Source organism: Mauremys mutica, chromosome 10, assembly GCF_020497125.1.
Source record: "Mauremys mutica isolate MM-2020 ecotype Southern chromosome 10, ASM2049712v1, whole genome shotgun sequence".
Taxonomy (NCBI): Eukaryota; Metazoa; Chordata; order Testudines; family Geoemydidae; genus Mauremys; species Mauremys mutica.
Window position 1 is genome coordinate 61,500,540 of NC_059081.1, and position 27,843 is coordinate 61,528,382.

At 45.4% G+C, this 27,843-nt stretch overlaps 1 protein-coding gene across 1 annotated transcript; it reads left to right on the forward strand.

Annotated features, from left to right (window-relative positions):
- The first annotated feature begins 2,352 nt into the window (after window positions 1-2,352).
- Window positions 2,353-27,843, forward strand: CPO (carboxypeptidase O). The gene is made up of 12 exons (XM_045032861.1): window positions 2,353-2,358; window positions 5,585-5,664; window positions 11,839-11,914; window positions 12,348-12,472; window positions 15,479-15,593; window positions 16,799-16,900; window positions 17,786-17,890; window positions 18,735-18,845; window positions 23,011-23,101; window positions 23,951-24,153; window positions 25,497-25,581; window positions 27,140-27,843. Exons 1-12 carry the CDS (start codon window positions 2,353-2,355, stop codon window positions 27,400-27,402), a joined length of 1,362 nt encoding a protein of 453 aa, XP_044888796.1. The 3' UTR covers window positions 27,403-27,843.

Sequence of the window (27,843 nt, forward strand, 5' to 3'; positions counted from 1 at the left end):
GATTTCAGACCAATCTCCAATTTTGTCAAGGTTATTTTGAAGTCTAACCCTGCTGTCCTCCAAAGTGCTTGCAACTACTCCCAGCTTAGTGTCACCCACAAATGTTATAAGCATACACTCCACTCCATTATCCAATTCAGTAGTGAAAATACTGAATAGTACTAGACCCTAGACTGACTCCTGGGGGACCCCATTAAATATGTCCTCCCAATTTGACAGCAAATCATTGATAAGTACTTTTTTACTACGGTCTCTCAACCAGTTGTGCACCCACCTTATAGTAATTTAATCTAGACCACATTTCCCTAGTTCACTTATGAGAATGTCATGTGGGACTGTGTTAAAAGCCTAAAATCAAGATATATCATATCTATAGCTTCTCCTCATCCAGTAGGCCAGTAATTCTGTCAAAGAAGGAACTTGGGTTGGTTGACATGATTTGTTCTTGACAAACCCATGTTGGCTATTACTTAATACCCTATTATCCTCTAGAAGTTTACAAATTGTTTAATAATTTGCCCCAGTATCTTTCCAGGTATCGAAGATAGGCTGACTGGTCTGTAAATCCCTGGGCCCTCTTTGTTCCCCCTTTTAAAGATGGCCACTACGTTTGCCCTTCTGCAGTCTCCTGGTATGTCACACGTCCTCCATGTGTTCTCAAAGATAATTGCAACCAGTTCCGAGATTGCTTCAGCTAGTTTCATCAATTACCTCAGTGTCTTAAATATGTCTAACGTAGTGGTTTTCAAACTGGAGTACGTGTACGCCTGGGGGTATGTGAGTTCTCAGGGGGTATGCGAGAACAGCCCTGTAATGGCAGACAGTGCATTGTATTTCGTAAGATTTGGCAATCTAATCGCCATTTCACCTCCTTTCAGTTAAAACTGCAGCTACATTGGTGTATGTTTCCTTTTTGCAGTGTGAGGTTAACGCTGTGAGTGTATATATAATAAAATTGTTCATTATAATAGTAATAATTGTATCCGGGACAACACACAGCAGGGCTTGTGCACTGTGTGGCATCGTGTTATCCCTTGCAGACCTTTTTTCCTGTCTTCATAGGTATGCTATGAGACCCCTGTCTCAGAGGGGGGTATGCCATAGACCAGTGTTTCTCAAATGCAGCCACCGGGGCCTTTTCTTGCGGCCACACCCTCCTGGGCTGTGATTGGGAGGGGTGGGGAGGGCAAAGTAGCGCCTCCCTCTCCCTCTCCCCTGGATGTGCTGCCTTAGGGTTGGTTGCTGGGGCCGCCAGCAGGGGTTGGGCCCTGCCCCCCTCTGGAGTCACCTGAGGCACAACACTGTAGGAGCAGGTAGCCGGTGGGGCTCAGGCTTTGGGCTTCAGCTCGGGGCTGGCAGGGCAGCAGGCTCTGGCTTCAGGGTCCAGCCCTGGGCGCTGGCTGTGTGGTGGCAGGCCCCACGGTCCAGCCACTTGGCTTCGGGCTGCATCCTCGGGCCCCATCCTCCAGCTGCGGGACTTTGGGCTCTGGCTTCAGGCTCCAGCTCTCACTGCCTCCCCCAGACCAACACTCCATCTTCGCTGGCCCTCCACCCAGGGCTTAATTTGTCCCCAGGGTTGCCAGAGCTGAGTAACTCTGCTTTGAAAAGTGATACTTGTATGTTTGTTAATATCACTTTTCACAACAGACTTACTAGCAGGGGCAGCTCTATGGTTTCTGCCGCCCCAAGCACAGCAGTCAGGGAGCTTTCGGCGGCGGTTCTGTGGGTGATCTGCTGGTCCCGCGCCTTTGGCGTACCCACCTCCGAATTGCCGCCGAAGCCTCGGAACCAGCGTCCTCCCGCAGAAACGCTGCCAAAGGCTCCCGGACTGCCGCCATCACAACGACTGGCACAACGCCCCTTGCCCTCCCGGTTTGCCGCCCCAGGCACGCGCTTGCTGCGGTGGTGCCTGGAGCCGCCCCTGCTTACCAGCTAGCAATAAATAAATTACAATGATTTGGATGTGCATATGTGCATATTTATTTGATTTTCCTAAATCTAATTAAGTATTTTAGGAAAAAGGGAGAGCACGGCCACCAGCCAGAGTTGGTGGCCGCACTCCGAGGCAACCAAAAGATTTGTCCGGAGAACCCCTGTCATAGGCTGCGTACCCCTCTCCAAATAACATAGTCTAACAAGTTTGAAAACCACTGATCTAACTTACCTAAATATTCTTTAACCTGTTTTTTCCCCCTATTCTGGCTTGTATTCCTTCCCCCTTGTTGTTAATACTAATTGTGTTAAGCATCTGGCCATAATTAACCTTTTTATTGAAGACTGAAGCGAAATAGGCATAAAACACCTCAGCCTTCTTGATGGCATCAGTTATTAGCTCTCCTTCCCTCCTAAGTAATGAACGTACGTTTTCCTTCATCTTTCTCTTATTTCTAATATATTTTATAAAACCTCTTCTTGCTTTTTATGTTCCTCACTAGGTGTAAGTCATTTTGTGCCTTAGCCTTTCTGATTTTGTCCCTATTTTCTATTCAAGCATAAATGTGCATCTAATCATTTGTGCTATGGTTAAATGGTTAATAAACTATTTTACTGCTTGTAATAAAACCCTTAAAAATAAATGTAGCTGAATATCCTAAAATGCAGTGCAGTAAGCTGTTTCCTAACCATTAAAGAGTAGTAATGGCTTATTTGTTGTCTCTTACAGTTTAGCTTGTGGTAATAATATAATACTTGGCTTACTTAGAGTTAATTATTTAAAAAAAACTAGTAAAAATAGGCTTTCAATGCAGTAAAACAGTCTTTTTTAAAAAGTTTCTTTAAAAATTGTCTAATTTAAATAAAGTACTTAGAAGCTCCTACCATCTGTTTGAGGAAATAGAGGTGAGAGACCCAGTCTAGTTTCTTGCTGCAGTGAGAGTAGGATTTAAACCGCACTAGTCAGCAGTCTGTTGTATTGATCCCTCAGAGTGAGGATTCCACCCCAGATACATACACATCATGAGTGCTATACAGCAGCAATGCATGGGGCATTTACTGGAGAAGAATTCAGTCAGTCTAGATGACGATGAGAAAGAAAGAGAAAAATGTCAAACAACCGAATTCCATGTAGTTCTTGTTTGAATTTCAGTTCAGGTGAAATCAGTGTTAAATTAAGCTGTGGAACCAGGGAAACTCCTGACATGATGAACAAGTGTTTGAGGAGGGGGATGTGTAGAGAATGTTTTAGCTAAAGTCCCCAGTGCCCAGAACTCCCGTGCTGTTCAGCAGAATCTGGGTACAGAAGGCTTGCAGGATCAAGCCCTCTCTCTGTTATTCTGTTTAATTAATATGTAACTTTTGAGCTGTTTCTCAACAGACTGTATGCAGATCCCAGTGGAAAATAGCTGAGCATATGAATAGTACCAGGTTGAAACAATAACAAGCAGGTTGAATCATTCAAACCCTGAAAATCACTTTGACTCTGGGCCAAAAGCTTATCATGAGATGATACCAGTATGGGAAAACTAACAGGCTTAGCAGCCAGCTGGTTGGAGTTGGCATATATTGTATCCACAACTGAAGAGCAGGTGGTTCTTATATTTAAGGAAGTATGTGACAGGGAGTAAGGAGATTTGGGTTTTATTCCTAGCTTTGCTGCAGAATACCTCTATGACCTTGGGCAAGTTACTTGCTATTGCTCTCTCTCTATATATATATATCGTTTTCCTCATCTTTAAAGCAGTGGCAGCAATATCCGTCTCAAAGGGGTGTTGTGAAGCTAAATTCATTTTGAAAAAATGCTTTGTGATCTGAAGATGTGCTTAAGAAATCCAAAGTATTATACTGGACAAAAGGAGATGCTAGTATTTAGAACAACTGCATGTTCTTATTCATGACTCTTTCTAAAACCAGAGCATCCCATGTCTTATTGTACCTAGTACTCAAGATAGGAATAAGTGGATTAAGCTGCCTTCCAGCTGTGCTAGAAAGATAAGCAACTGTCAGTGAGAACCAGACTAAAGAACTGACTTCATCAGGCAAGAGTTGTGTTTATGTCCAAGAGGGCAACAGACATACTGAAGTTACTTGTTCATCCTGTGATTATTTTTCCATCTGTAGAAGAATCATTTTGCAAAAGATCTTTATCCCAACTTCATTGGTGCTACTCATAGTCTTATTTTGCAGGGCCGCCCAGAGGATTCCGGGGGCCCGGGGTCTTCGGCGGCGGGGGGGCCCTTCCGTTCCGGGACCCGCCGCCAAAGTGCCCCGAAGACCCGCGGCGGGAGCCCCCCGCCGCCGAATTACCGCCGAAGCGGGACCGCCGCCGAAGCGCAGCCCGGTCTTCGGCGGTAATTCGGTGGCGGGGGGGGGTCCCTGCCGCGGGCCTTCCGGGCACTTAGGCGGCGGGTCCCGGAACAGAAGGGGCCCCCCGCCGCCGAAGACCCCGGGCGGCGCTTCGGCGGCGGCGGCGGGTCCCGCTCCCCCCCCGGGCCCGGGCCCGGCCCGGCCCGCTCCCGTCCCCGGCCCCGTCCCGGCCCCAGCCTCTTACCGAGCACGTCTCTGGCGGGGCCTGAGCTCCGTCCCGCTCAGAGCGCCGGGGGGAGCGGGGCGGGGCTGGGAGCTCCACGCCGAGCGGAGACAGCTGCCCCGCCCCCTCCCCACGGCGCTCTGAGCGGGGCGGGGCTCAGGCCCCGTTGGAGCTCCCAGCCCCGCCCCCTCACCACACGTCTCTGAGCGGGACGGAGCTCAGGCCCCGCCAGAGACGTGCTCGGTAAGAGGCTGGGGCCGGGGCGGGACCGTCTCTGAGCGGGGCGGGGCTCAGGGGCCCCGCCGGAGACGCTGAGGCTCCAGGAGAGGGGCAGAGACGGGAGTCTCCGCTCTTCTCTTGGGGGCCCCTGCGGAGCCCGGGGCCCGGGGCAAATTGCCCCCTTTGCCCCCCCCCTCTGGGCGGCCCTGTTATTTAGGCACACACGTAAGTACCTTGCTGAACTGAGATGCAGCTTTACCAGACTCTGTTAGCAAATAAAGTACAGTGAACACAAAGTCTCCTCTTTTATCAATAAGTTTTGTCCCAAAGCCCAAACCAAAGTCCATTTTCTATATCCGTTGTAAAGGGCTGTTTATTATTACTGGTACAGGTGCCCATTGAATTCAACAGCTTTTTCCATTGACTTCAATGGAATTTGAATCAAAACGATAGAGAGGGACTGTCACTCTGCTACCCTTTTATTGGACCAACTTCAGTTGGTAAGAAAGACAAGCTTTCAAGCCACACAGAGCTCTTCTTCTGGGATCGACACGGCTACCACTACACTGCGTACCCTACTACTACCACTCTACTACCCTGTTAGGCAAAATGACGACATCTAGCTTGATAAGTCATTGACATAACAGAAATAATGTCACCAAAGAATAAATATATCCCTTTTTAAAGGACGACACTTCAGCTTTAGGCTGAAATTTACTTTCAGAAAATCTCTTGGTTTACTTCATTAATGTTTTGTTTTTTTATTTAAGCAGGAGGAAAACAAGCTTCCAACAGTTCAGTCTTTTCCCTCTGAACCTGTTTGTCTTGTCCCTAATTTGGATGCCGTGTCACATGGTCCAGTGTTGCAGATTTGAGGTTTCGCAGGCCTGATACCATGAGGAAAAGGTCTTGGGAGTTATTGTGGAGAAGACCCTGACAGCACCAGCCCAGTACACAGCTGAGGAGAAAAGACATGCAGAGTAGGTTATATTAGCAGAGAGCTGGAATATGAAATAAGCGATACTACTGCAATTTGCGGTATTCAGTCAGCTTCCTCTGGAGAGCTATAACAGAAGGCGCTACCTACTCTAGAATCTACTCTTCTGATGGTTACAACTCCAGCACTTAGCTAGGAGGTAAGGCAAACATGCTATGTCACCACCAGTACAGATTTTGTGGGTTGATTGGCTGAGCATTGCAATCAGAACAGTAAAGCTCATGTTCTTGGAGTTCCCTCATTCCCCCTCCCCCCACAAGCATTTCTCTCAACCAAATACAAGATAACCCTCCTTCAATTGTTCCAAGTTAATTTTTATATAATATTGCAAACTTTCATGGAGTTCACAGGCAAAATTTTCTTCAGTTCCTGTAGATTTTGCCTCGTGATGTTTGTAATGACAAAAATGATGTGCAAAAAAAGTCTGTTTCTGCCTATGCAATTCTGCTTTGGAGGAAATCATGCCAGTTTTTGGGTGAAGGTGGGTGGGAATGTAGGTGAAAGCATAATTTACTTAGTAGTGCAATAAAAAAGGGCAACACTCTGGGTGGTGTTGATTTTGCAAAAGTTTAGTTCACATCAGGGCCTCATTTAATCTCAGGCAACAAAGTTCAGGACTAGAAGGGTTAGTAGGCTGGTAAATTTCAGTATAGACCAATATCTTTGCTTCTAACAGATGAGTGGAGGTCGTCAGGGGAAAGAAGAGTTGAGCAGATAATTCCAACTTTTTCCAATCTCCAAAGATGGACCATCTCTATATGGGAACTTACACGTTTCATCATAGAAAATGATATCGTGATACTGAGTTAATTATTTAACTGTAGTAAATTTCTGCTGAGATAATTTATAAATAGGTTCATCTTCTGTGCATGAGTCAGTTTGATGCACAGTTGATACTGGAGTCTAGATAGCTGTCTGCTCTATGGCCCCGTGCTGCTGAGAGTCCGGTTCTTTTCAGAAGCATGAAGTTATCTCTTGGGGTCTTCTGCCTCCTGGGAGTCCTGATCCCAGGGAGGATTGGCCTGAGGTCGCAATACGTTGGGTGAGTATAAAACCTGGTAGGGAGCTGCAGTTTAGGGCTGTACCCTAAAACGCCATAATGAAGGCACAACAGATTACAGTACCTCTAAGACAGTGTAATGAAAGGAACAAGGAACTGTAAATCGGGCGTGTCTGTTACAGACTGCTGAAACACGGGAGGTTACAGTCCTGTACTGGAAACGGAAAATGAGGGTCACCGTATCCAAATACTTGGATATAGTTGAGGCTTGTAGAGAAAATATAGAGCAAGGAAAATGGTGAATGAGTTAATTCTAGTCAAATAAGTTACGGACTCAATCATGAAAGGTTCACAGTGCCTCCTTTTGGATACTCAGTGTGCTCAGCTCCCATTGGCTAAAATCCAGTTGTTGCAGTACCAAGATCAGGCTTTATGGGACTAAAATGCCTTCTACAGATATATCAGGAGTGGGGAGGGGAATGATCAAGCAAGAGTAAATCCATTAATCAATGAGGGGAAGGGGGTGGAGATATGCAAAAATGATGTCTCCAAAGCTTTTGCGACACTAAACTCCAATTAAAAATCTGTATCAAGAGATGTGAAAAGAAGAGGACTGGACGATCAGGGAGCAAAGGAATCCCTGTAAAAAAAAAAAAACCAGATAGAGTTCAAGGAATGAAAAATTTGGAAAAATCTGAAAATATGCAAATACCAATGATCTGAACCTTGAGTATTCAGGGAATTAGATCATGAAGTTGTTTTACTATTGACAATTTATTTTTTAAAAAGTCTGAACTCGATATTTTTTCCTCATTCTTTTCTTTGTTCCCCCTCCCTCACACTAAAAGTGGCATGATTTCCTCCACAGCAGTATTTCCTAGAAGGCGGCAGACATTTTTAATACATGCTGTTTATTGTCTTTACAAAAATGGCCTGGCAAAGTCCACAGAAACCAAAAAAAACCTTTGCCTGTGAATGCCATGAAAGTCTGTAACATTCTGAGAAAATTCACCTGTAGCAACCTCTGGAGTGTTGTCTTGCAGAGTTGTGAGAGATAGTGGGTGCTCGCACAGGAGGGGGAATGAAGGAGCTCTGGGGCATGGTTTAGCCCATCCACCCACGTAAGAGCATTGGGGTTGACACGCTGGCCTGACCTCCTACTAGAGTGTTGAACTTGCAGCCATGAGAAGATGGGATATGAAAGAGACAAGCTGTGGTTCCCTTAAGAGGAAGGGTTGGAGGTTTCAGAACCTCACTTGAATCGCCTTTGTGAGCAGAGAGAAATAGTTGCAAGGGCCTATAGAGGTGGACACTAACAGAGTGACATACAGCTTTGAAATGCCATCTCGTACCTCGGGTAAAATTCTCGAAAACGCACATGCGGGTATAGCTAGAAGAACTGGGCTTAAAATAAGAAGGAAAATTTCCTGCAGAGGGCCGGATTGTATCCTATGTGGAATTTGCTCCTGCAGGGGACAAAGTTCCCGGTAATCCATGGAACTTCTTATTTATTAACAACTCTGTTTATTGCAGTGATGCCTAGGGTCCAACCAAGAGTTGAGCCATTGTGCCAGGCACAATACAAACACAGAGTGCTAGCAAGTCCCCTGATGGAATTTCCCCTAGGTAGGAGAGAAGGTAGCACAGTGGGGAGGTGGAAGTGCCTGAATTAATGCTGCCTCAGAAGCATTTGCTTCTAAATGCTAGAGGGCAAATGCTGTACTTTTTACACTCTTTACAAACACAGAGAAACTAAAGGGTTTTCACATGGTATAAATCAGCAGAGAATCTAATCTCAATTTACCAAAAAATCGGAGAGCCATTCATAACAGACCTAAGCAACTGCACAATTGTTTTCTCATTGCTCTCATTATCCATTATATCATATTCCCTCTTCCTGCATAGGGGGAATGAAGGAGACATGTCCTCCCCAACTGGGGAGTGCAATTGCAGGACTAATGCATTCTCACTCCTAAATCCCCTTGCCAACCCCTGTTTTATTTGCTGTTTTCATCATTTTCGTGTTGAAAATCTGGTTTCTTTTGGGTCCGCGGCTGAATCTTCTATTGTTCTGGCAAGAACCCAGCACACTTTAGGCACTAGGGGTCAGATTTTTAAAGGTATTTATGTGCCCTAGTGGGATTTCAAAAGTGCCTAAGTAGGCTAGGCACCTAACTACCATTTAAATCCTATCTGCAGCTTTAAGCATCTAAAGACCTTTGAAAATCTGGTCCTATGTAGATAATAACAGATTGATTTACAGCAGGTTGGGATTTGCTGTGGGTTTGGGGTAGGGACATGATGTGATGAGAGCAAAATATCAATGTCTTATTCCATAACTAGAATTACACTGATACAATTTGAGACAGAGCCCAGTGCTGGAACTTACCACAGTAAGTATAGCCCAGGGATTCCCCAGCTGGCACTGTCAGAAGACTGGGATCTGCTCAGGGGGTGGAACCAATGGGCAGCTTATTTAAATAGGTTCCTGCCCCCCCCCATTAGCTGTATAAAACCTCCAGCACAGTAGGCACAGACCCTTCTTCCCCTTTTAGAGACTGACTATATATCTCCAGGCCCAGGGCCTGTTGAATTCAATGGAAAGCCCCCCCATAGCATTCAGTGTGCTTGGCTCTTTGGCAATGGACCTAGCACCTTGGGGTCTAATTGCTGACTGGGATTGAGCTCCCAGCTAAACTGGGTTTGGGTCTGGCCCCAGTCTTTGAATAGAATTATTAAAGCCAGCCCAGCCCAGCCCAGCCAACCTGTGTTTTGAGTTGGGAGCAGGATGCTACTTAAATAAAGGGACATTATTTGAAATAATTCTGGAAAAGGCCAACAAGGATATGTTACTTTATCTTAATTTGCCACATACTATATTATAAAAAGTAGGAATTCTGACCAGCCAGTCAGAACACAGCTTACACAGGCACTATTGGTTTAGCATAATGAGGATGCTTCATTGTGTTTTTATTATTGAAAAACTGTTCTTGATTGGCTGGGTGGATCGACTTTGCACTTCTATAATTGAGAAACCTAGTCCATAATCATAAATGGGCACAATCTTTGTAATATTAGCATACTGTTAAAAATTATCTGCCTCCACGTTGGCCATTGTAAAAGGTTTTATCAGTAAATAAGAGCCGGCCATCTGGCAGCAATCTGATTGTCTGGCATTTCTTTCATTTGGTGCAATTAATACATAATGTCAATGGGAACAGAAAAGCATTACAGGATATTGTTTCTTTTCTGATAGACAAAGAGCAAAGCAAGCCAAAGCCTTTATGGAAAATAAACTCCCAACTGCAGCTGAGAGATTCATTTTCAGACTGGGAGGCATTAATCCTATATCTACGAGGTTCTCTTGCATCGACATTTACTGTGGTTATGTCAAATAGTTAGCAATGCAAGTGCTATCATTTTGCCTAATGGACAAAAGTGCAACAGCACAACACTTTCCCCTGGTATGGGTAATAAACAGCTAATTCGAATTGTTAGAGGAAACGGACCTGTTTTGTGTTTCAGCTAATCAGCAAGCATCATATTTTTAAAAGCTCAGGGATTTTTAAACGTTTCCTATATTTTTTTCCAGTGGCTAATGGGAGAGTTAGCTAATTTGATTTGCATGTATATTGAGCTGATATTGTACATTTGCGATGGGCATTTGCACTCCCAATTAGCAATTATTGCTCATGCAATGAGCATACATTATATTGGTGATCATAAATGATTTGCTACACAAAGCTGTTGTGATAAATTTCCATTATAGTAGAATCTTTGCATTTAAATTCTTTCCTGACCATACATGTACTATAAGAACTTGATCCAAAGCTCATTGAAATCAGGGGAGACGATTGTAAACCAGTGGTTGCTAAGAAATAGAAATATTTCTGGTACCACTCTGATTTCATAGCAGTGACAACAGCTCTCTTCTAAAGATACTAGCTCACCTTTGGATATCTAATGCAATGTAATCATGAAAATCCACTCCCAGTGATGATGGCACATTCTCGCATCACAACCTTTCATTTATTGCTTTTAAAAACTCTTATGCAATTTGAAATTCCACATCTGCTTGCTAAAGGACTACAAAGCTGATCTGCGTTAATACTCCAGAAAAAAGTATGTAGGAAGATTTGTTTGAATAGAAACCACACATTTGCTTCAACTGTGTTTGTAGCCTTTTTTATTCGTTCTCTGTAAATCTTCAATATTTTTTTTTCAGATAAACATTTTCAGAAGGTGAAAGTCTCAGGAATACTCAGCAAATACATCTCCAGACAGGAAGTTTTCATCCAGCCATCTTGAAATCACTGATTTTTTTTAAAGTAGATATTCTTGTTTATAAGTTTCAGTCTACCAATCAGGGAGCAGGAGCACTACCATGTAATTTAGGTGACCTGTCTTAGGCCACAAATAATGAATAGTCAAACGTACAGCAAGTAGTTTGCAAAATTTTATTGGCTAAAAAGAGGTTTGCATAAAATTTTTGTCAAGCAATTTTGAATAACGAATAAATATGCAAAACACTAAGTCTATTTGTGGGTGATTCATGAACAGAAAAAGCTCAAAGTTGATGAAATAGCTCACTGTATATTATTACCAACTTTATTAGGCCCCAGTCCTGCACATACTTAAGGGTTTAATCATGTGAGCAATGTCACTGGCTTCAAAGAAGCTGATACGATGAAATAAAATTGCTCCTGTGCTTAAGTGTTTGAAACATCAGGGCACTGGCAAATAAGTAAAGGTAATGTAGGGCCCTACTGAGATACCCAAAGAATCTACAGAACTTGATCCTACATATATCTAAAGCAGTGGTTCCCAAACTTGTTCCACCGCTTGTGCAGGGAAAGCCCCTGGTGGGCCCAGCCGGTTTGTGTACCTGCCGCGTCTGCAGGTTCGGCCGATCGCGGCTCCCAGTGGCTGCGGTTCGCTGCTCCAGGCCCATGGGAGCTGCTGGAAGCGGCGTGGGCCGAGGGATGTACTGGCAGCCGCTTCCCACATTAATTCATCAGTCAGTCATGTTCTCAATGAAATAGGACTCGGTTAGATGAGCTAACTTCCTTCTGCATAACAAAACAACTCTTTAGGCCTAGGGGAAAGGTGGAAATTTTCAACAGATGCTAGGCTCATTTTTTTACTTTTAATTTCCAGGGACCAGGTTTTGCGAGTCTTGCCACAAACATCTGAGAACGTAAAGCAACTTCAGCAGCTTTGTGACACCTTGCTGGTGAGTGATGCTGACGATGTTTACAAGAAAGCTGATGCAAAGTTAGTTCTACGGAACAGATTTGTATTTAACTTTGGATAGAAATTAAGGAAAAAGCAAGCCGGAAAAAGCTTATACCTAAGATCTTTACTAATAAAGGGCTGGATTGAGCCTTGTCCTTATGTGGTCATAGGAAATTATGAGATTTCCCACCCTCCCATATGTGGCCTGTGAAACAACTGGCCACAACTGATGTCCCATGTCCAGAAAATCACAGGCTATATTCCAGAGGTATGCTCTGGGAGCAACTGGGTAGAGAGTTGATGATTGGGCAGGCATGGGCGGAGAGCATTAGGAATGATTGCTTCCTCTTATTCATCCATAGCTAATATAGCTTAATTAGATTTTTTAGCAATGGAAACAGAAATTTTGTGTTCCCATTCTTTCTCTCCAGCTGGATTTGTGGAAGCCACTGCTGTCTGAAGATATCCAGGCTGGAGAAGAACTGCATGTCAGGGTTCCAGCCTCCAGTTTACAGGAGCTGAAAGGCAGCTTAAATCAGCATTTGATATCTTATGAGTATGTCCACTAATTGCCTGATAGGGATCCTCTTGCATACTGAATGACTCCATTGGCTTCAAGGACCATCCTCCCTACCATGGACATGGCTAATTTCCCCCAATCCGCCCCAGAGTCACCAGACTGTGTTAATTGGATCCAGCCTTTGGCTCCTATGTGTGTCCAAGCCAGCTGGGTCTAGGCAGAGTCCAGATACTGTATCTTCCTATGCGTCTGCACACTCCTGGGTTGCAAATTCCCTGTCTGCCTTCCTTTTCTTGGGATGAGGGAGTCTGTGGTCCAGCTGACCTAGCCCCTGAATCCAGTGATTTGAGCTCCTAAGCCTCCTCAATGGCCTGTGCATGCTCCTCCAGAGCTTCACTCCTGTGGGCACTCTAATTTCTAGTTTAACTCCCCAGCGACAGTGTGGTAGGTAAAGTAAGGAACATGGGCTTTGAAAGGGAACTTCTTACATGCACACACTTTACTCTTAGACAGCACAGGAGAGTTACAGATCTATGCAAAAACATAAACCCCTGAATGCAATCTTCCCCCATCAGGGACCTCTCCACTCCTGACAGTCCTTGGGATTGGTTGTTGTCCTTGAAGGGAGACAATGTCCCTTCTGCCTCCACTTCTCCAGCTATGTCTTTTGCTGTTTGTGATGGACTGGCTCCCTTTGGCTCCGGACCCAGGTGGTCAGTGGAAGAAACTGCAGATCCCTCCTTTCTCCCCAAACAGATTTCTCTGAAGAGATGATCCATTCAAAAGCAAAGGCCCTTTTGGGAAAAACTCCATTGTTCCAGTAGGTGAGAGCCATTCGGTGCTGATGCTGCCTTGATTGCCTGGTCATACCTTTCCAGACATGGCTTCTCACTACGTGCCAGGTTCCTGCCACCAAATGGATGATCTGAAGTATATCTACACTGCAATTAAAAACCCATAGGTGGCCTGTGCCAGCTGCAGCCCTCCCACTTCCCATGGTCCTAGAGCCTGGGCTTCAGCCCCAAGCCCTGAAGTCTACACTGCAATTAAACAGCCTCACAGCCCAAGTCCCATGAGCTCAAGTCTGCTGGCACAGGCCAGGTGTAGTTGTCTAATTGCAGTGTAGACATACCCCTAGTCACAATGACTGTCACCTGTACAACTAGTGTTCATAAAACCAAATGGGATTCATAACTGGACAAAGATATAGTCCCCAAATTATCACACATCACATACAAAATTTAAAAACCCAACCCACCAGCTATAATGTTTCATATGAAAATTAAAGCTCTGCAGCTATCCAGTGCTAGGATGGCAAATGACTACTAGACATATTGAATACAGCCCAGCTGTAGTGACATTCACTAATAAAAGATACCTTGAAAGAGGATTAAGGTCCATTCTGAAGCTATGACAAGCAAGACAATTCACCGTTAAACCTGATATCTGATACCCTCCCTAATGAATTCTCTTTAGTAAGTAATTAATGTTGATGCCCTGTCAACAACAGGTGGAGAAATATGGGATAGGGATGCCAGTATACAGGTCTGTCTCATCTTATGCTGGGGTTACGTTCCGCAGTCAGTGCGTAAAGCGAAAATTGTGTATAGTCAAAATTACATTGAGTGTAATGGTGGGTGGAATCACGTGGACTACAGAAACAGTATTTAAATTGTTATTTTTCTCTTTTTTTTGTTTTATTTTTCTTGTTTTTGCCGACCGCGTAAAGCTGAAATCGCGCATGTTAAATATGCCTAAGATGCGACAGACCTCTATAAACTATCTAGCATCTGAGATAGGTGTTTGCAGTCTAATTGAAATAATATCGTGGCCCAGATATTTTAAAACTGGACTCTATGTTTGCACTCATAATGATTTGTGCCTCTATTTTGAGGGGCACAAAAGGGAGGCCGAGTGGAAGGGCGGACTAAAAATTTGATTCTCTGTCCTTTAGAGGTGAAAAATAGAATGATAGTTAATTTCTGTATACAGATTTTGAGTAGAAGTCCCTCTAAGAAGGTGGGTGGCATACAAGGAAGGCAATACGATAACTGAAGACATAAATGGCATATTATATTAGGGTCATCAAATATTCAAGCTGCGTTAAACTCAGAAATTTCAGTTCACAGGAGCTGTGATGAGCTCTTTTTGTGTGTGTGTGTCTGTTCTTGTGAGTTTGCACTGCTTACATTTTACCTTGAGACACAGAGGTGAGAAAGCTCAAATTGAAACTCAGCTGAGAGCACTCTCAGAAGTTAAAAGGGCAGCCTTTCAGAAATGCCGGTCAGTGCTTGAGACAGCAGAGTAGCCTACTAGCAGTCTCAATGCATGACATTAACATGTGAACTTGCACTGCTTTTGCAATTGTCTTATCCTGAGCATTTGCTTCAAGCACAGATTTAGAACAGTGTTGCACATGGCTGGGTTGCCCTACTAAAAGCACAGGGCTTGATCCAGTGCCCAATGGAGCCAGTGGGAGACTTTCATTGACCTCAGCAGTCACTGAAGCAGGCCCATGATGAAGCAGATTCAGAATTAATTTACGGCTATCCTGCTGGAGCATCTATTTTCCAGGACAAAGACAATGTTTGCAAACCTACAAATAAAGCACCATTGGGAGATCTTCCCAATTTGTAAAAAAAAGTGTGAAGTGTTTTGAAAATCCTTACTTTTTTTTTCAAAATGACAAACCTTTAACTTGATTTTTTTTATCATTGACAAATTTTAACCAGTGCTTATAACTGGTGAGGAAAAAACCTGAACATTTTCGGGGCTATTTTGGGGGGTGAGAGGCAGGGTTGAGGATGGGGGATGGGTCAACATGTGATTTTTTTTTTAATTAAAATTTTAAAAATCTCAATATTCAGAACACATTGACCTGTTCTATTACAATTATTATTATTGCCGTATCTAGTGGCTTGATGAGCAAGAGATTTGAGGTAGACCGTGGTGTAAAGGCCATGTTTTTGATTTAAGGATGATGCTAAAAGTTATTCTTCAGTTGTTTAGGGAACTTTAATCTTTCTCTCATTTTTTCTTCAGGGTCCTAATACGTGATGTACAAGAACAGCTGGACAGTAGCATGCCAAGGAAGGGCGGCAGTCACTGGAGGGTTCCAGAGGGCTATTCCTACACTGTATATCATCCAATGGAAGAGGTAAGAAGGAAACCAAGTCTACCATTTAGGTGTTACTCCTGCAGGGAGTTCTATGTGAACTCTCCTGTGTTTGTTTGCAGAGAGCTCCATAGAAGTCAGTGTGACTTAGCAGTCCGCCTGCTTGGAGCTCATTGCAGGATCTGGCTTTCTTCAAGTCTTTTGCATGAAATCCTAGCTTGTTGAATTTAATGGGAGTTTTGTCTTTGAGGTCAGTCGAGGCAGAATTTCACTCTTTGTTTCTTAATCTCTATAACGTAAATGCTCTGTGTGAAGAATTCATGCATTTAGCTACTGTCCTTCTGTGGACTCTTTTTCCCCTTGTTGAACATGATCTCTTCCCTCCTAGGTAGCATCTATAGGCTTCAACCCATTGTTTGCTGCTTTTAGTCCATATTTTGAGTATTTGAATATCCAGTTGTTATGCCTCTTCACTGTTATTTATGTAAGCATTGACATTGTGCTCAGCACTGACCAAGACATGAAACGATGAACATTCCAGTAAGCTTGTAACATAACAGATAGAAACAGAGAAGAGGGGATGCCCTGGGAAAGCCAGAGGAAGGAATAACTTGAATTTTTTTTTTCACTTTTGGTTCTGTTCCCTTCTATGGAAGAAGTGAGCCTTTAGAAGAGATTTGAATGTGGTGAGAGTGGCGAGCCAAGACAGCTAGACTGTTGTTCTCATTTATATATTTCACAGTCGATTTAGACGACACACACAAAGAGAGAGCTTTGTGGTAATTCCTCTTCTAGGCATACGCTCTGTTTACTGTAAGCATTTGTATAGTTTTGCTTTGGGAACTGCTACTGACCTGAAATGTGGAAAAACTAATAGTCATCTGACTCATGGATCACCCCAGTGATAGTCTTAGGATTTGACTTCATCATGTAAATCCTCGGGAAGTCAACAGAGAGGCTCCTGATGGGGTTGGAGCATTGAATTGGCTCCTGAAGGAGTCCTGGGCAGTGCTTTTTGATGCCCACCTCTGCAATGTATTACTTTGTATTTAATTTGATGTAAGTGAAATGTCTTCCCCTATTATTTGGTCTTGAACAGTGCTAAGTAATATCACAGCCTGAAATATGCTCCGAGGCATATACTGTGTATCTAAGAAACATAAAACATTTGCTGTTTGGAGGTGGGGGGTGGGGGGAGAAGAAGGAAACTCCCTGTTTAGAGCAACAATTCTCTGTGACTATTTCAGATTTATCACTGGATGTACCAGATAAAGGAGAGCAACAGTGAGTTGGTGACACAGCATTCTCTAGGAATGACATATGAGAACCGGTCAATGTATTATCTGAAGGTGAGTGGGGAAAGTGTTGTTAAGATAAATAAAGAGCATCTCCATAAAATGATGAGGGAAAATGTCAAGGTTCAAACCTTCTCTAAAAAGATTCTTATCCAGGTACGATGAAATAACAGGAGAGGTTTTAGCTCCTAGACAAAACACTACAGAAGTTTGCTATCTTTTGTATTGACAATTGCCATCAGTCTTTGAGACCACTGTTATATCGTGAAGACACCAGATTTGGCTAAAATCCTGTTTTGAAATATAATATTTAATAAATCTCATTTGGCATTCTATTATTGTTTAGCAGTGTGATTAAAACTGCGATTATCATGATTAATTTTTTAAATCAAGTTAATTTGTTTTGAGTTAATCACTTGAGTTAACTGCAATTAATTGACAGCCCTAATAATATACCATAGTCAACCTGTGTAACTATGTTTGCTATAGTTGTGTGTGGTGGAGGGTTTTTGTTTTTCACTAATCTCTATAATCTGTGACCTTTCTATCTTGGCTATTTCATGACAGTTCTCATAAGATCTGTCTCCATTGCTGAGAAAAATTGGTTTATCTTTCTTTCTGCTTTTCCCCTTCCAAAGAAAAGAACCTCAAAATTAGATCAGCCCAGGGAATGATTAATATAAGTGAAGGCAGCCATATAAGAATTAGAAGCAGCTTTATTGGTACTCTTTGTTCAACGCACACTTTAAGATTCTTGGCCTGGGATGATGCAGAGATTGGGTTATTAGGAAGGAAAGCTGGTCATAATGAAGTCTGTAATAGTAAGCATCTCACATGGCTAAGCAGTATATCAAGGATCATACTTCACATACTAGAATATGCTAGGCTCTTTTATTTTAACATAACAGTTTTCCTACTGATCACTTTTACACTCCCCAGATAAGTCAACCATCAAATAAGGCCAAGAAGATTATTTGGATGGACTGTGGGATTCATGCCAGAGAATGGATCTCTCCTGCCTTTTGCCAGTGGTTTGTGAAAGAAGTGAGTCCTTTTCCCATTTCAGTATAAAATTTGCAGATCGTTTGGATTCCTCAGTGCTCTTCCTCTACTTATGAGAAATTGTTAAACTATCTCTTTACAGACAGATTATACTTTGAATTAGTGCATTACACAATCACATCTGGAGACCCAAGTTCAATCCAGGGCTTGGGAAGTAACAAGTGAAAGCATTTGGCACATTGCATCCTCAGCCTGGGCCTGATACAAAGCACATTGAAGTCAGTGAGAAGCCTGCCGTTGAGGTCAGTGTGCTTTGAATCATGCTCTTGGTGCATCACAAAGCTACTGTGAAATCTGGAACAATTTTCCATTTCTGATCCCAAGAGTAAAGAGCTAGAAGATTTTGTACAGTGGTGTTCCATATGTATAGGATCTCTCTCTCCTACTGTGCTTCTCCCTGCGGTATCTATGCACCTCACAACAATGCAAGATAGTACCAATGTAGATGGGGGGAGGGATAGCTCAGTGGTTTGAGCATTGGCCTGCTAAACCCAGGGTTGTGAGTTCAATCCTTGAGGAGGCCACTTAGGGATCTGGGGCAAAAATTGGTCCTGCTAGTGAAGGCAGGTCCCTTCCAGTTCTAGGAGATTGGTATATCTCCAATTATTACCTTTTATTACCTTTAGACTGCAGTATAAATGTAATCTGAAATATTATCACTTTTGAAATGCCTTTGAAGGTGCATTTGGTGGGCAGGTAGAGTCTCTTCCCAAGGAAGTATTCTAGGATGACCAACCATTCTATGCTAATTCTAAATGAATTCCTGTCCAGTGATTGGTTTGTACCAGACGATCTGGTGCTAGTCTCTTGCACTTTTTCTTCTCAGATTTTGCAGAATTACAAAACTGACCCAAAGATAAAAAGCTTCCTGCAGAACTTGGACGTATATATCCTGCCAGTTCTCAATATCGATGGTTATATCTATTCCTGGACAACAGTAAGTTATGAAAATCCAGTAACTGGATTATAAAGATAGATGTACACTGTATTTATATTCATTTCTGGTACAAAAATGGTATCCAAATGTGAATTTTGCAGCTTCCTTTATTAGGAAGGGAAGGTAGTTTTTCTGAGGGAAAAATCCACATCTTTCTAGCACCAAAACTATGCAGAGGCCAAGGCCTGCTAGTTTTCAGCAGTCTGGACTGCAGCTGTTCTTTTAAGAATCCTTCACTTCTCTGCAGGAGTACCTTGGACAGTGTCACATTGTACCACTATCTTTAATGCTACTTTGAGTCTGGAAGCTCCTTCTAATCCTGCATTTTTTCCAAGTAATCTTTACTGGGGCCTCAGCAGATCTTAAATTAACATCTCAAAGTTTTCAAAAGAATCTATTGCCAAACCGTACATGGTGGGTTTTGTCACCCACAATTTTCCCCCGACAAAAATGTCCTGAGAGCTCAGTGTGGCCTTTTGCAACATCCCACCCATCTATCTGCTTCTTGGCTGCCCAGGAGGCTGTTGACTAGAACTCCTACGCAGCTTCTTGGGCAGACTTCAGCATCAAGCACCTTTGCAGTGTAAAGGTGTTTGTTACTGATCAGCCCCAGTGACTCCCTGGAAGTTGCCGTCAATATTCTCTTTCAGGCTGAAGATATGCGCTGATCGGAGAGTTGCCAGGGGATGCTGTCGAAGATACCAGGAACTTCTCTTCAGGGTTGGGGTGGGTTTCCAGACACAAGGGAAGATGGGGGAGGCATTTTTTCAGAAAACTAAAGTTAACCTCTGTATGCAGGGTAGGTGTCCTGCCCTCCACCAGAAATGTTCAGTTCTTCTACGGTGTTTTTAACTTGGTCTTGAGCTTAACTGCGTGGGGAAAAGAACACAATGTGTTGCAATCTTCACCCCTCACTTCCTTGTATCTCAACTCATGCATCAGTAACACCAGCAGGAGAAACGGACAGCGCCATCACTGGCATCTGAGGCACAGCCATTTCCCATTTTCCCATCTCCCCATTATATTAGCATGGAGATACTGTTGGGATCCTAATGTTGGGATCCCTGTAGTCCCATCTGCCTCTATGTGGTACCCGTCTGTCTCCCCATTGAGTTGAGTCTGTATTAAGCCTCGTGCCTTCCAAATCGAACGTCACCAGATCGGGCAACATCAGGATTTGGAGCGCTCCAATTCTTGTACTCCCTTGCCTGGTTAGTCAGTGGAGAAGTGCACACAGGCAGGGCATAGTGTGAGTTTGAACTCAGCTGCTAAACTGGGAAAGGGGCAGTCCATGGGGGTGGGAGGCACCGAATTGAAGTGTAATGAGGAGATTGGCTGACAACAACAAAAAAATCAGCTGAGTTTATTGAATCTGAGCCACAACCTGGATTCCATTATAATCATTCTTGGACACTGAGGTACCCCCTAAATCTGGGGCTGTCTTTTAAGCTGGGACCCCTGCGCTAATGTAGGGGAGTGCCAGGGAAGAAGTCCTACAACCTGGCATAGTCGACGTCTAGAAATGTACTGCACGCAGTAGTGGCATTGAATCCAAGTGCTACTAGGCATGCAGGGATGTGAACTAAAGCTGTACCTGCTATCGCAGGGGGTCTCAACCTTTTTCTGTCTGAAGCCCCCATCAGCATGATATAAAAACTGCAGGGCCCCATGGGGAAGGGCCTTGTAGTAGTTTGACTTCTATTTTGGGGGGCAAGGGCCAGCGGGGCTCAAGCCAACTCTTCATGGTGGGGTCCAGGGAGGGAGCGCCACCTGCACCCCCTGACTCACCTCAGCAGGCCACCCAGCCTGTCTGGGTTGGGGGTGGGGGTGGGGCAGAACCAAAAATTGTAAGTCAAAGGTGGGGGGCTTAGCTCAAAAAGTTTGAAAACAGCTTAGGGTGCAGGCGGGGGATTGCTCAGGGTGTAGGGAGGGGGTAACTAGGGGCTGTGTACAGGGAGGGGATTCTCAGGGGGCAGCGAGGGGGTAGCTGGGTCTGTGTGCAGGCAGGGGGGTAGCTCAGGGTGTAGGGAGGGGTAGCTAGGGGCCGTGTACAGGGAGGGGATTCTCAGGGGGCAGCGAGGGGTAGCTAGGGGCTGTGTACAGGGAGGGGATTCTCAGGGGGCAGCGAGGGGGTAGCTAGGGGCTGTGTACAGGGAGGGGATTCTCAGGGGGCAGGGAGGGGGTAGCTAGGGGCTGTGTACAGGGAGGGGATTCTCAGGGGGCAGCGAGAGGGTAGCTAGGGGCTGTGTACAGGGAGGGGATTCTCAGGGGGCAGGGAGGGGGTAGCTAGGGGCTGTGTACAGGGAGGGGATTCTCAGGGGGCAGGGAGGGGGTAGCTAGGGGCTGTGTACAGGGAGGGGATTCTCAGGGGGCAGGGAGGGGGTAACTAGGGGCCGTGTACAGGGAGAGGATTCTCAGGAGGCAGGGAGGGGGTAGCTAGGGGCTGTGTACAGGGAGGGGATTCTCAGGGGGCAGGGAGGGGGTAGCTAGGGGCTGTGTACAGGGAGGGGATTCTCAGGGGGCAGGGAGGGGGTAGCTAGGGGCCGTGTACAGGGAGGGGATTCTCAGGGGGCAGAGAGGGGGTAGCTAGGGGCCGTGTACAGGGAGGGGATTCTCCGGGGGCAGGGAGGGGGTAGCTAGGAGCTGTGTACAGGGAGGGGATTCTCAGGGGGCAGCGAGGGGTAGCTAGGGGCTGTGTACAGGGAGGGGATTCTCAGGGGGCAGGGAGGGGTAGCTAGGGGCCGTGTACAGGGAGAGGATTCTCAGGGGGCAGGGAGGGGGTAGCTAGGGGCTGTGTACAGGGAGGGGATTCTCAGGGGGCAGCGAGGGGTAGCTAGGGGCTGTGTACAGGGAGGGGATTCTCAGGGGGCAGGGAGGGGGTAGCTAGGGGCCGTGTACAGGGAGGGGATTCTCAGGGGGCAGTGAGGGGTAGCTAGGGGCTGTGTACAGGGAGGGGATTCTCAGGGGGCAGGGAGGGTGTAGCTAGGGGCCGTGTACAGGGAGGGGATTCTCAGGGGGCAGCGAGGGGTAGCTAGGGGCCGTGTACAGGGAGGGGATTCTCAGGGGGCAGGGAGGGGTAGCTAGGGGCTGTGTACAGGGAGGGGATTCTCAGGGGGCAGCGAGGGGGTAGCTAGGGGCTGTGTACAGGGAGGGGATTCTCAGGGGGCAGGGAGGGGGTAGCTAGGGGCTGTGTACAGGGAGGGGATTCTCAGGGGGCAGGGAGGGGGTAGCTAGGGGCTGTGTACAGGGAGGGGATTCTCAGGGGGCAGGGAGGGGGTAGCTAGGGGCTGTGTACAGGGAGGGGATTCTCAGGGGGCAGGGAGGGGGTAGCTAGGGGCTGTGTACAGGGAGGGGATTCTCAGGGGGCAGCGAGGGGGTAGCTAGGGGCTGTGTACAGGGAGGGGATTGCTCAGGGTGTAGGGAGGGGGTAGCTAGGGGCTGTGTACAGGGAGGGTATTCTCAGGGGGCAGCGAGGGGTAGCTAGGGGCTGTGTACAGGGAGGGGATAGCTCAGGGGGCAGCGAGGGGGTAGCTGGGTCTGTGTGCAGGCAGGGGGTAGCTCAGGGTGTAGGGAGGGGTATTAGGGGCTGTGTGCTGGGAGGGCTCCCCTGCGGTCCCTGTTCCCAGAGGGGTTTGCCAGCCATGGAGTCAGGTCTCCCCACCCAGGCAGCTCTTATCGGCTGCCTCTGCGGCAGCAAAGGGGTCTGGGAGCTGAGGAGCAGCTTCAACCCGGGGGACCAGCAGGAGAGGAGGGAACGCTGCTGCTGCCTGCTCTGTGGCACGAGCCAGACCAGCAGCTGCCCTGCACTGTCCGGCTTCCCACCTCTGACCTGGCCAGGGGGCGGGGAGGAGGAGGTGTGGAGCTGCCCCTGGGACTGCCATGCTCTTGCACTGCAGTTTGGGCGGGGGAATGCCCTCCATGTCCCCAACTCTGCCCATGGGCTCAGGGCTTCTGCCCCATAGGGAGCACCAGGGTTTGGATCTCCAGGATTCGGCCCTGCGCCACCCGGCTTCAGTCCTGCGGAGGGCACTGGAGCTTGGGCTCTGGCCACAGGGCCTTGAAATGGCTCGTAGACCCCCAGTTGAGAACCTCTGTGCTATAGTACTTTAATCTCTAATCTCCCAGTACGCTGTATTATTACATAACTGAAACCATTTCTGCTCAGGAACGTCTGTGGAGAAAATCCCGCTCTGCACATGTAAATGGCACCTGCTTTGGAACAGATCTTAACCGCAACTTCAATGGCTCCTGGGGCAGTAAGTTCCAAGTATTTCAGATTTTGAGACATGAATAGATAGCAAGGCATGAGAAGCAAGAACAACAGACCGTCATCTGAGCTGTGTGTATCTTGTATTCCAAAGGCTGCAAGGGAACACACATTTTTGATTTCTTCAAGAAATGCTTATAAATAGAAATCTCATTTGCAAAAATATTAAGATCCTGATTTTCAACCTGGACGCAGCCTGGCATTTGTTTTTTCAAGCACAAAAATAATTTTGTTTACTTAAATAACTATGCCTCCAATTCTATGAAGGAGGGTGGGATGCTCAGTGGTTTGAGCATTGGCCTGCTAAACCCAGGGTTGTGAGTTCAGTCCCTGAGGGGGCCACTTAGGGATCTGGGGCAAAAATCTGTCTGGGGATTGGTCCTGCCGTGAGCAGGGGGCTGGACTAGATGACCTCCTGAGGTCCCTTCTAACCCTGATATTCTACATTGGTTGCTGATAGTAATAGTAGTCCATTATCTAACTGCTAATGTTTGTGCTTGTGGTGAGTTTGAACATGGCTATTGAGTTGGAACATGTGCCTTTAACATCATACAGGGGGATTTCATAACTTTATGGTGCTACACACATTTCACCAGGATATTAACTGACATGCGAGTCATTTGTTTTCAAGTGAGGCCTCACAAGGCATATTTTCTACAAAGATGATTACACTAGTGTGTAGGGTGTGAATACCGGGTGCATTCAGTCACAATGTTACCAGACCCCTCTGAGCCATCTAGTCCTCCCATTTTAAGACTATAATGGAAATGCCGCCATGCTCTCAAAATTGGGTTTTGTGAACATCTCTGCTTAGCGTTGTTTTTTAATTCCTGTACAGGTATTGGCGCGTCTCATAACTGCAGCAGCCTCACTTTCTGTGGAACAGGGCCAGAATCAGAACCCGAGACTAAAGCTGTGGCCAGATTTATAGAAGAAAGGAAAAGCGATGTTTTGTGCTTCTTGACTATCCACTCTTATGGACAGTACATTCTCACTCCTTACGGTTACAAAACCGATTTGGCAAGTAACCACCAGGATTTGGTAAGGCAACGGAACCATGCTGCATGTCAGTGTAAAGGATTACGCTTGCATGAACTCTGTACATCTTGATCGTCATCTTTGTGCTTAAGATTGATCTCATGTCTATGTAATATTGTACTCAGTCCCCCTTTGCCTCTCTGTGGTACTGTTGTATTTACCATAGAAATTAGAGTATTTATTGGTATTGACTCGGCATTTGTCTGAAGGGACAGATGAGGTATCAAGAGGAAAAAAATCAGTAATAACTGCAGCTTCCAGGGGGATGGGAAGTTTGCAAAACATTTGAAATCTTCAATTTATTCATTCAGGTTTGCGTTCTCTTCTCACCTCACAGTCTTGCACATTGCTGTGTGATGACTGCAAGTCTTTTTGGGCTGAACTAATCCTGATCCTTCATCATAACTAATTAGCAATTGATTATTAGGGATCTGATTACTGAGGGGTTGCCAGGATGGGACTGTTTTTCAAAACATCAAAATCCAGTGCCACGTGCAAAAAATGTGCCTGCAGTCTTATGTGCAAATGCATTTGTCTGCATGATTGCCACGACTGTGCCCACAAATGCCTAGTGCCTCATGAGAGAGGTGTTCAGGCTCAGTCCGGAGCCTGGGCACTAGGACCTTGCAAGGTGGGAGGGCACCCGAGCTCGGGCTGCAGCCTGAGCCAGAACATCCATACTGCCATCAAACAGCCCCCGCAGCCCAAGCCAGCTGGCATGGGCCAGCCACAGCCCATGAATTGCAGTGCAGACAGACCCTCCGTGTTTTAAAACCAGGCCCTATAGACTCAGGTAAAATGCATGTTTATAAAACAGTCCAGCATTTATGGCACTAATCTTGGACTTGGGAGAGCTGGGTTTGAGTCCCTCTTCTGCCACAGGCTTTCTCACTGATCTTGGGCAAGTCACTTAGCCTCTCTGTTGCTCAGTTTTCCCTCTAGCATGAGGATAATAGCGCTGCCCTACCATCCCAGGGTGTGGTGAGGATAAATACATTACAGACTGTGCGGAGGTCAGATACTGTGGTAATGGGGGCCCTATATGTACCATAGAGTGGTAGATAGACAGTGATCTATCTATCCATGCCACAACCACTCAGACCTCTGTTGACAGTGGAAGTATATTACTCAGATCCTCTGTCTCCAGTAGTACAGGTTCCTACCATTGCAATAAAAAAGGAGTGTTTTTTAGCTGGACACATTTTCCCACCAGCTCTGGTGTTGAACTAATAATAATTGATGCCCAAACCTGAACCCAGTGAACTACAGAATCAAGCCTGAAACTCCAAATAGTTCATGTGGTTAACAGAACCGGTTAAGACTTTCTTTCCTTTTCAAATGTACAGGTGGAAGCTGCAGAGAAAGCAGCAGTCGCACTGAAGGAAAAGCATGGGACCAATTTTACAGTGGGACCAACTTCTTTGGTTTTGTGTAAGTTTGTGTTTTGAGATTTCTCTATTTTCATGGGGCGAGCAAGGTAGTCCATGTGCCTTGTTCCTCGATATTGCTGTTTCATTGTGTTTCCACTTTGAGTAATAATGGAGGAGCTGGTTTAGATGAGTATCTAAGTTGCAGCCATTTCAATGTGGGATACATTGTGGAGCCCTTTCATATGTTAAAAACAGCTGACAGCATGGAGGAGCAATCAGATGCTAATTCTTATATAGAACTCATCATGAGAGTATCACAGGGCACACAAGGGGATTGGTATGTGATATAAAGTGAAATCCTGGTCCCTTTGGAATCAATGGCAAAACTCCTATTGACTTCACTGAAGTGATTTCACCATACCTGTCAAGTATCAGAGGGGTAGCCGTGTTAGTCTGGTTCTGTAGAAGCAGCAAAGAATCCTGTGGCACCTTATAGACTAACAGACGTTTTGCAGCATGAGCTTTCGTGGGTGAATACCCACTTGCATCCGAAGAAGTGGGTATTCACCCACGAAAGCTCATGCTGCAAAACGTCTGTTAGTCTATAAGGTGCCACAGGATTCTTTGCTGCTTCACCATACCTATGAGTCAGCAGTTCAAATCCAGATTAGGTCTATAGTAACTATCAGCCATTATCATCTGGTGGTGGGTTGATGTTCTGTGTGAAATACGTTGGTCTCAATCTAGTTCCCAGTGGACAGGTGTCCATACCACAGCAAGCACTAGATGATGATGTCTGATTGACAGTTTCGGTAGAAATCATGGAGACCCAAGTTACCCTTGACCCAGAGAGGTATTCCCTCCAAATAAGGGTTGAGTCACATTGGTGGGGTGGTGTAGCAGATAATATTCACAATGAGTAAATTGACTGGCTCTAGCGAACACGAACACACACACACACTTGTGTTTGTAAATTACACAGGCACAATGCCTGCATTAATCAGACCTTGAGTTGCATGTGCTTTAGTGCATGCCTTGCACTGTCTTGAGTGTACACACAAGGTGTTTTGTTTGTGCAACGCTGGCATGTTTAGAAATTAGTGTGCTCTTGGGCCAGTGTTTGTTGTTACATGGAAAGCGGTAGGAGAGAGAGCTCCACAAGGCAGAGGAACAATGAGGTCTGGCCACAAAGAACAGTCAGGGATTTTTCAGGCTGGCAGTAAAATTAATATAGCAGGAAATTCCAAATGGTATCAATGAAGGAAATTGAAAACCAGAACAAACCATGGTCCATCTAGCCCCATGTCTTGTCTCCAATAGTAGCTAAGGCCAAAGGCTTCAGAAGAAGGTATATGATTCCTTTAATGCATCTCTGGTTATTGGATAATACTCTCATATGAAGTGGTATTTTCCATATGCAAGTTCTATAGAAACATATTTAATGCAATCAAGTACTTCATCTAGAACAAGTTTTCCCACTGTGAAGTATGGCTATCTATGGTATGATTATAGTGCTTGGTACAGGGATCTTGTAGCAATTTTGGATAAACTATGGCCAGGGTCATGTATAAAGAATGGTGCTTAATACATTTGTCTCACCTGTATTTTTAAATTCATAGACAAGAACTCTGGCTCCTCGCGGGACTGGGCTCACATGATTGGCATTCCATTCTCCTACACATTTGAGCTGAGAGACAAGGGTGCCTATGGATTTATTCTACCGCCAGACCAGATCCAGCCCACATGTGAGGAGACTACCACAGCTGTGATGACCATCATAGAATATGTAAATCAGAAGTATTTCCCAAACAGTGCAGTGGCAGTGACCTCTGGCAGCCTGTGGTTATGGCTCATTGTCCTATTCACACGGATCTTGTCCTAAGTAAGCCCTACAGAGCTCAGCAGGAAACTCACATGCAGTGAAAAATTGCATGCAAAGGAAAAATTGACGTTACTGGGGAGCTAAATGGCATAGTGTTGAAATAAACGAGCATTACAGTAAATGCAGAGAGTTCTCTGGCGTTCTGGGGGCTTTTTGGAGAAGGAGGAAAGGAGAAAGAACAATCTGTAAAATCAAGCCCTGCTCATCAAAACCAGTTGCAGAAGGTTAAGTTCCATTCCTTTGTTTAAATTAAGGCAAGCCCATATTAACTTCAAAAATCTTGCTCGCTGTCTCTGCAAGGCCAGATTGAATATGCATGGGGTGGAAACTGCGCTCGTAGACATGGTCTCAGTGACTGCCTTACATCTACGCTTCCCTTTCTGCTAGGCATAGCCCTGCTCTTCTCATGGTCCCCACACCACACTGGCCCACCAGCCAGAA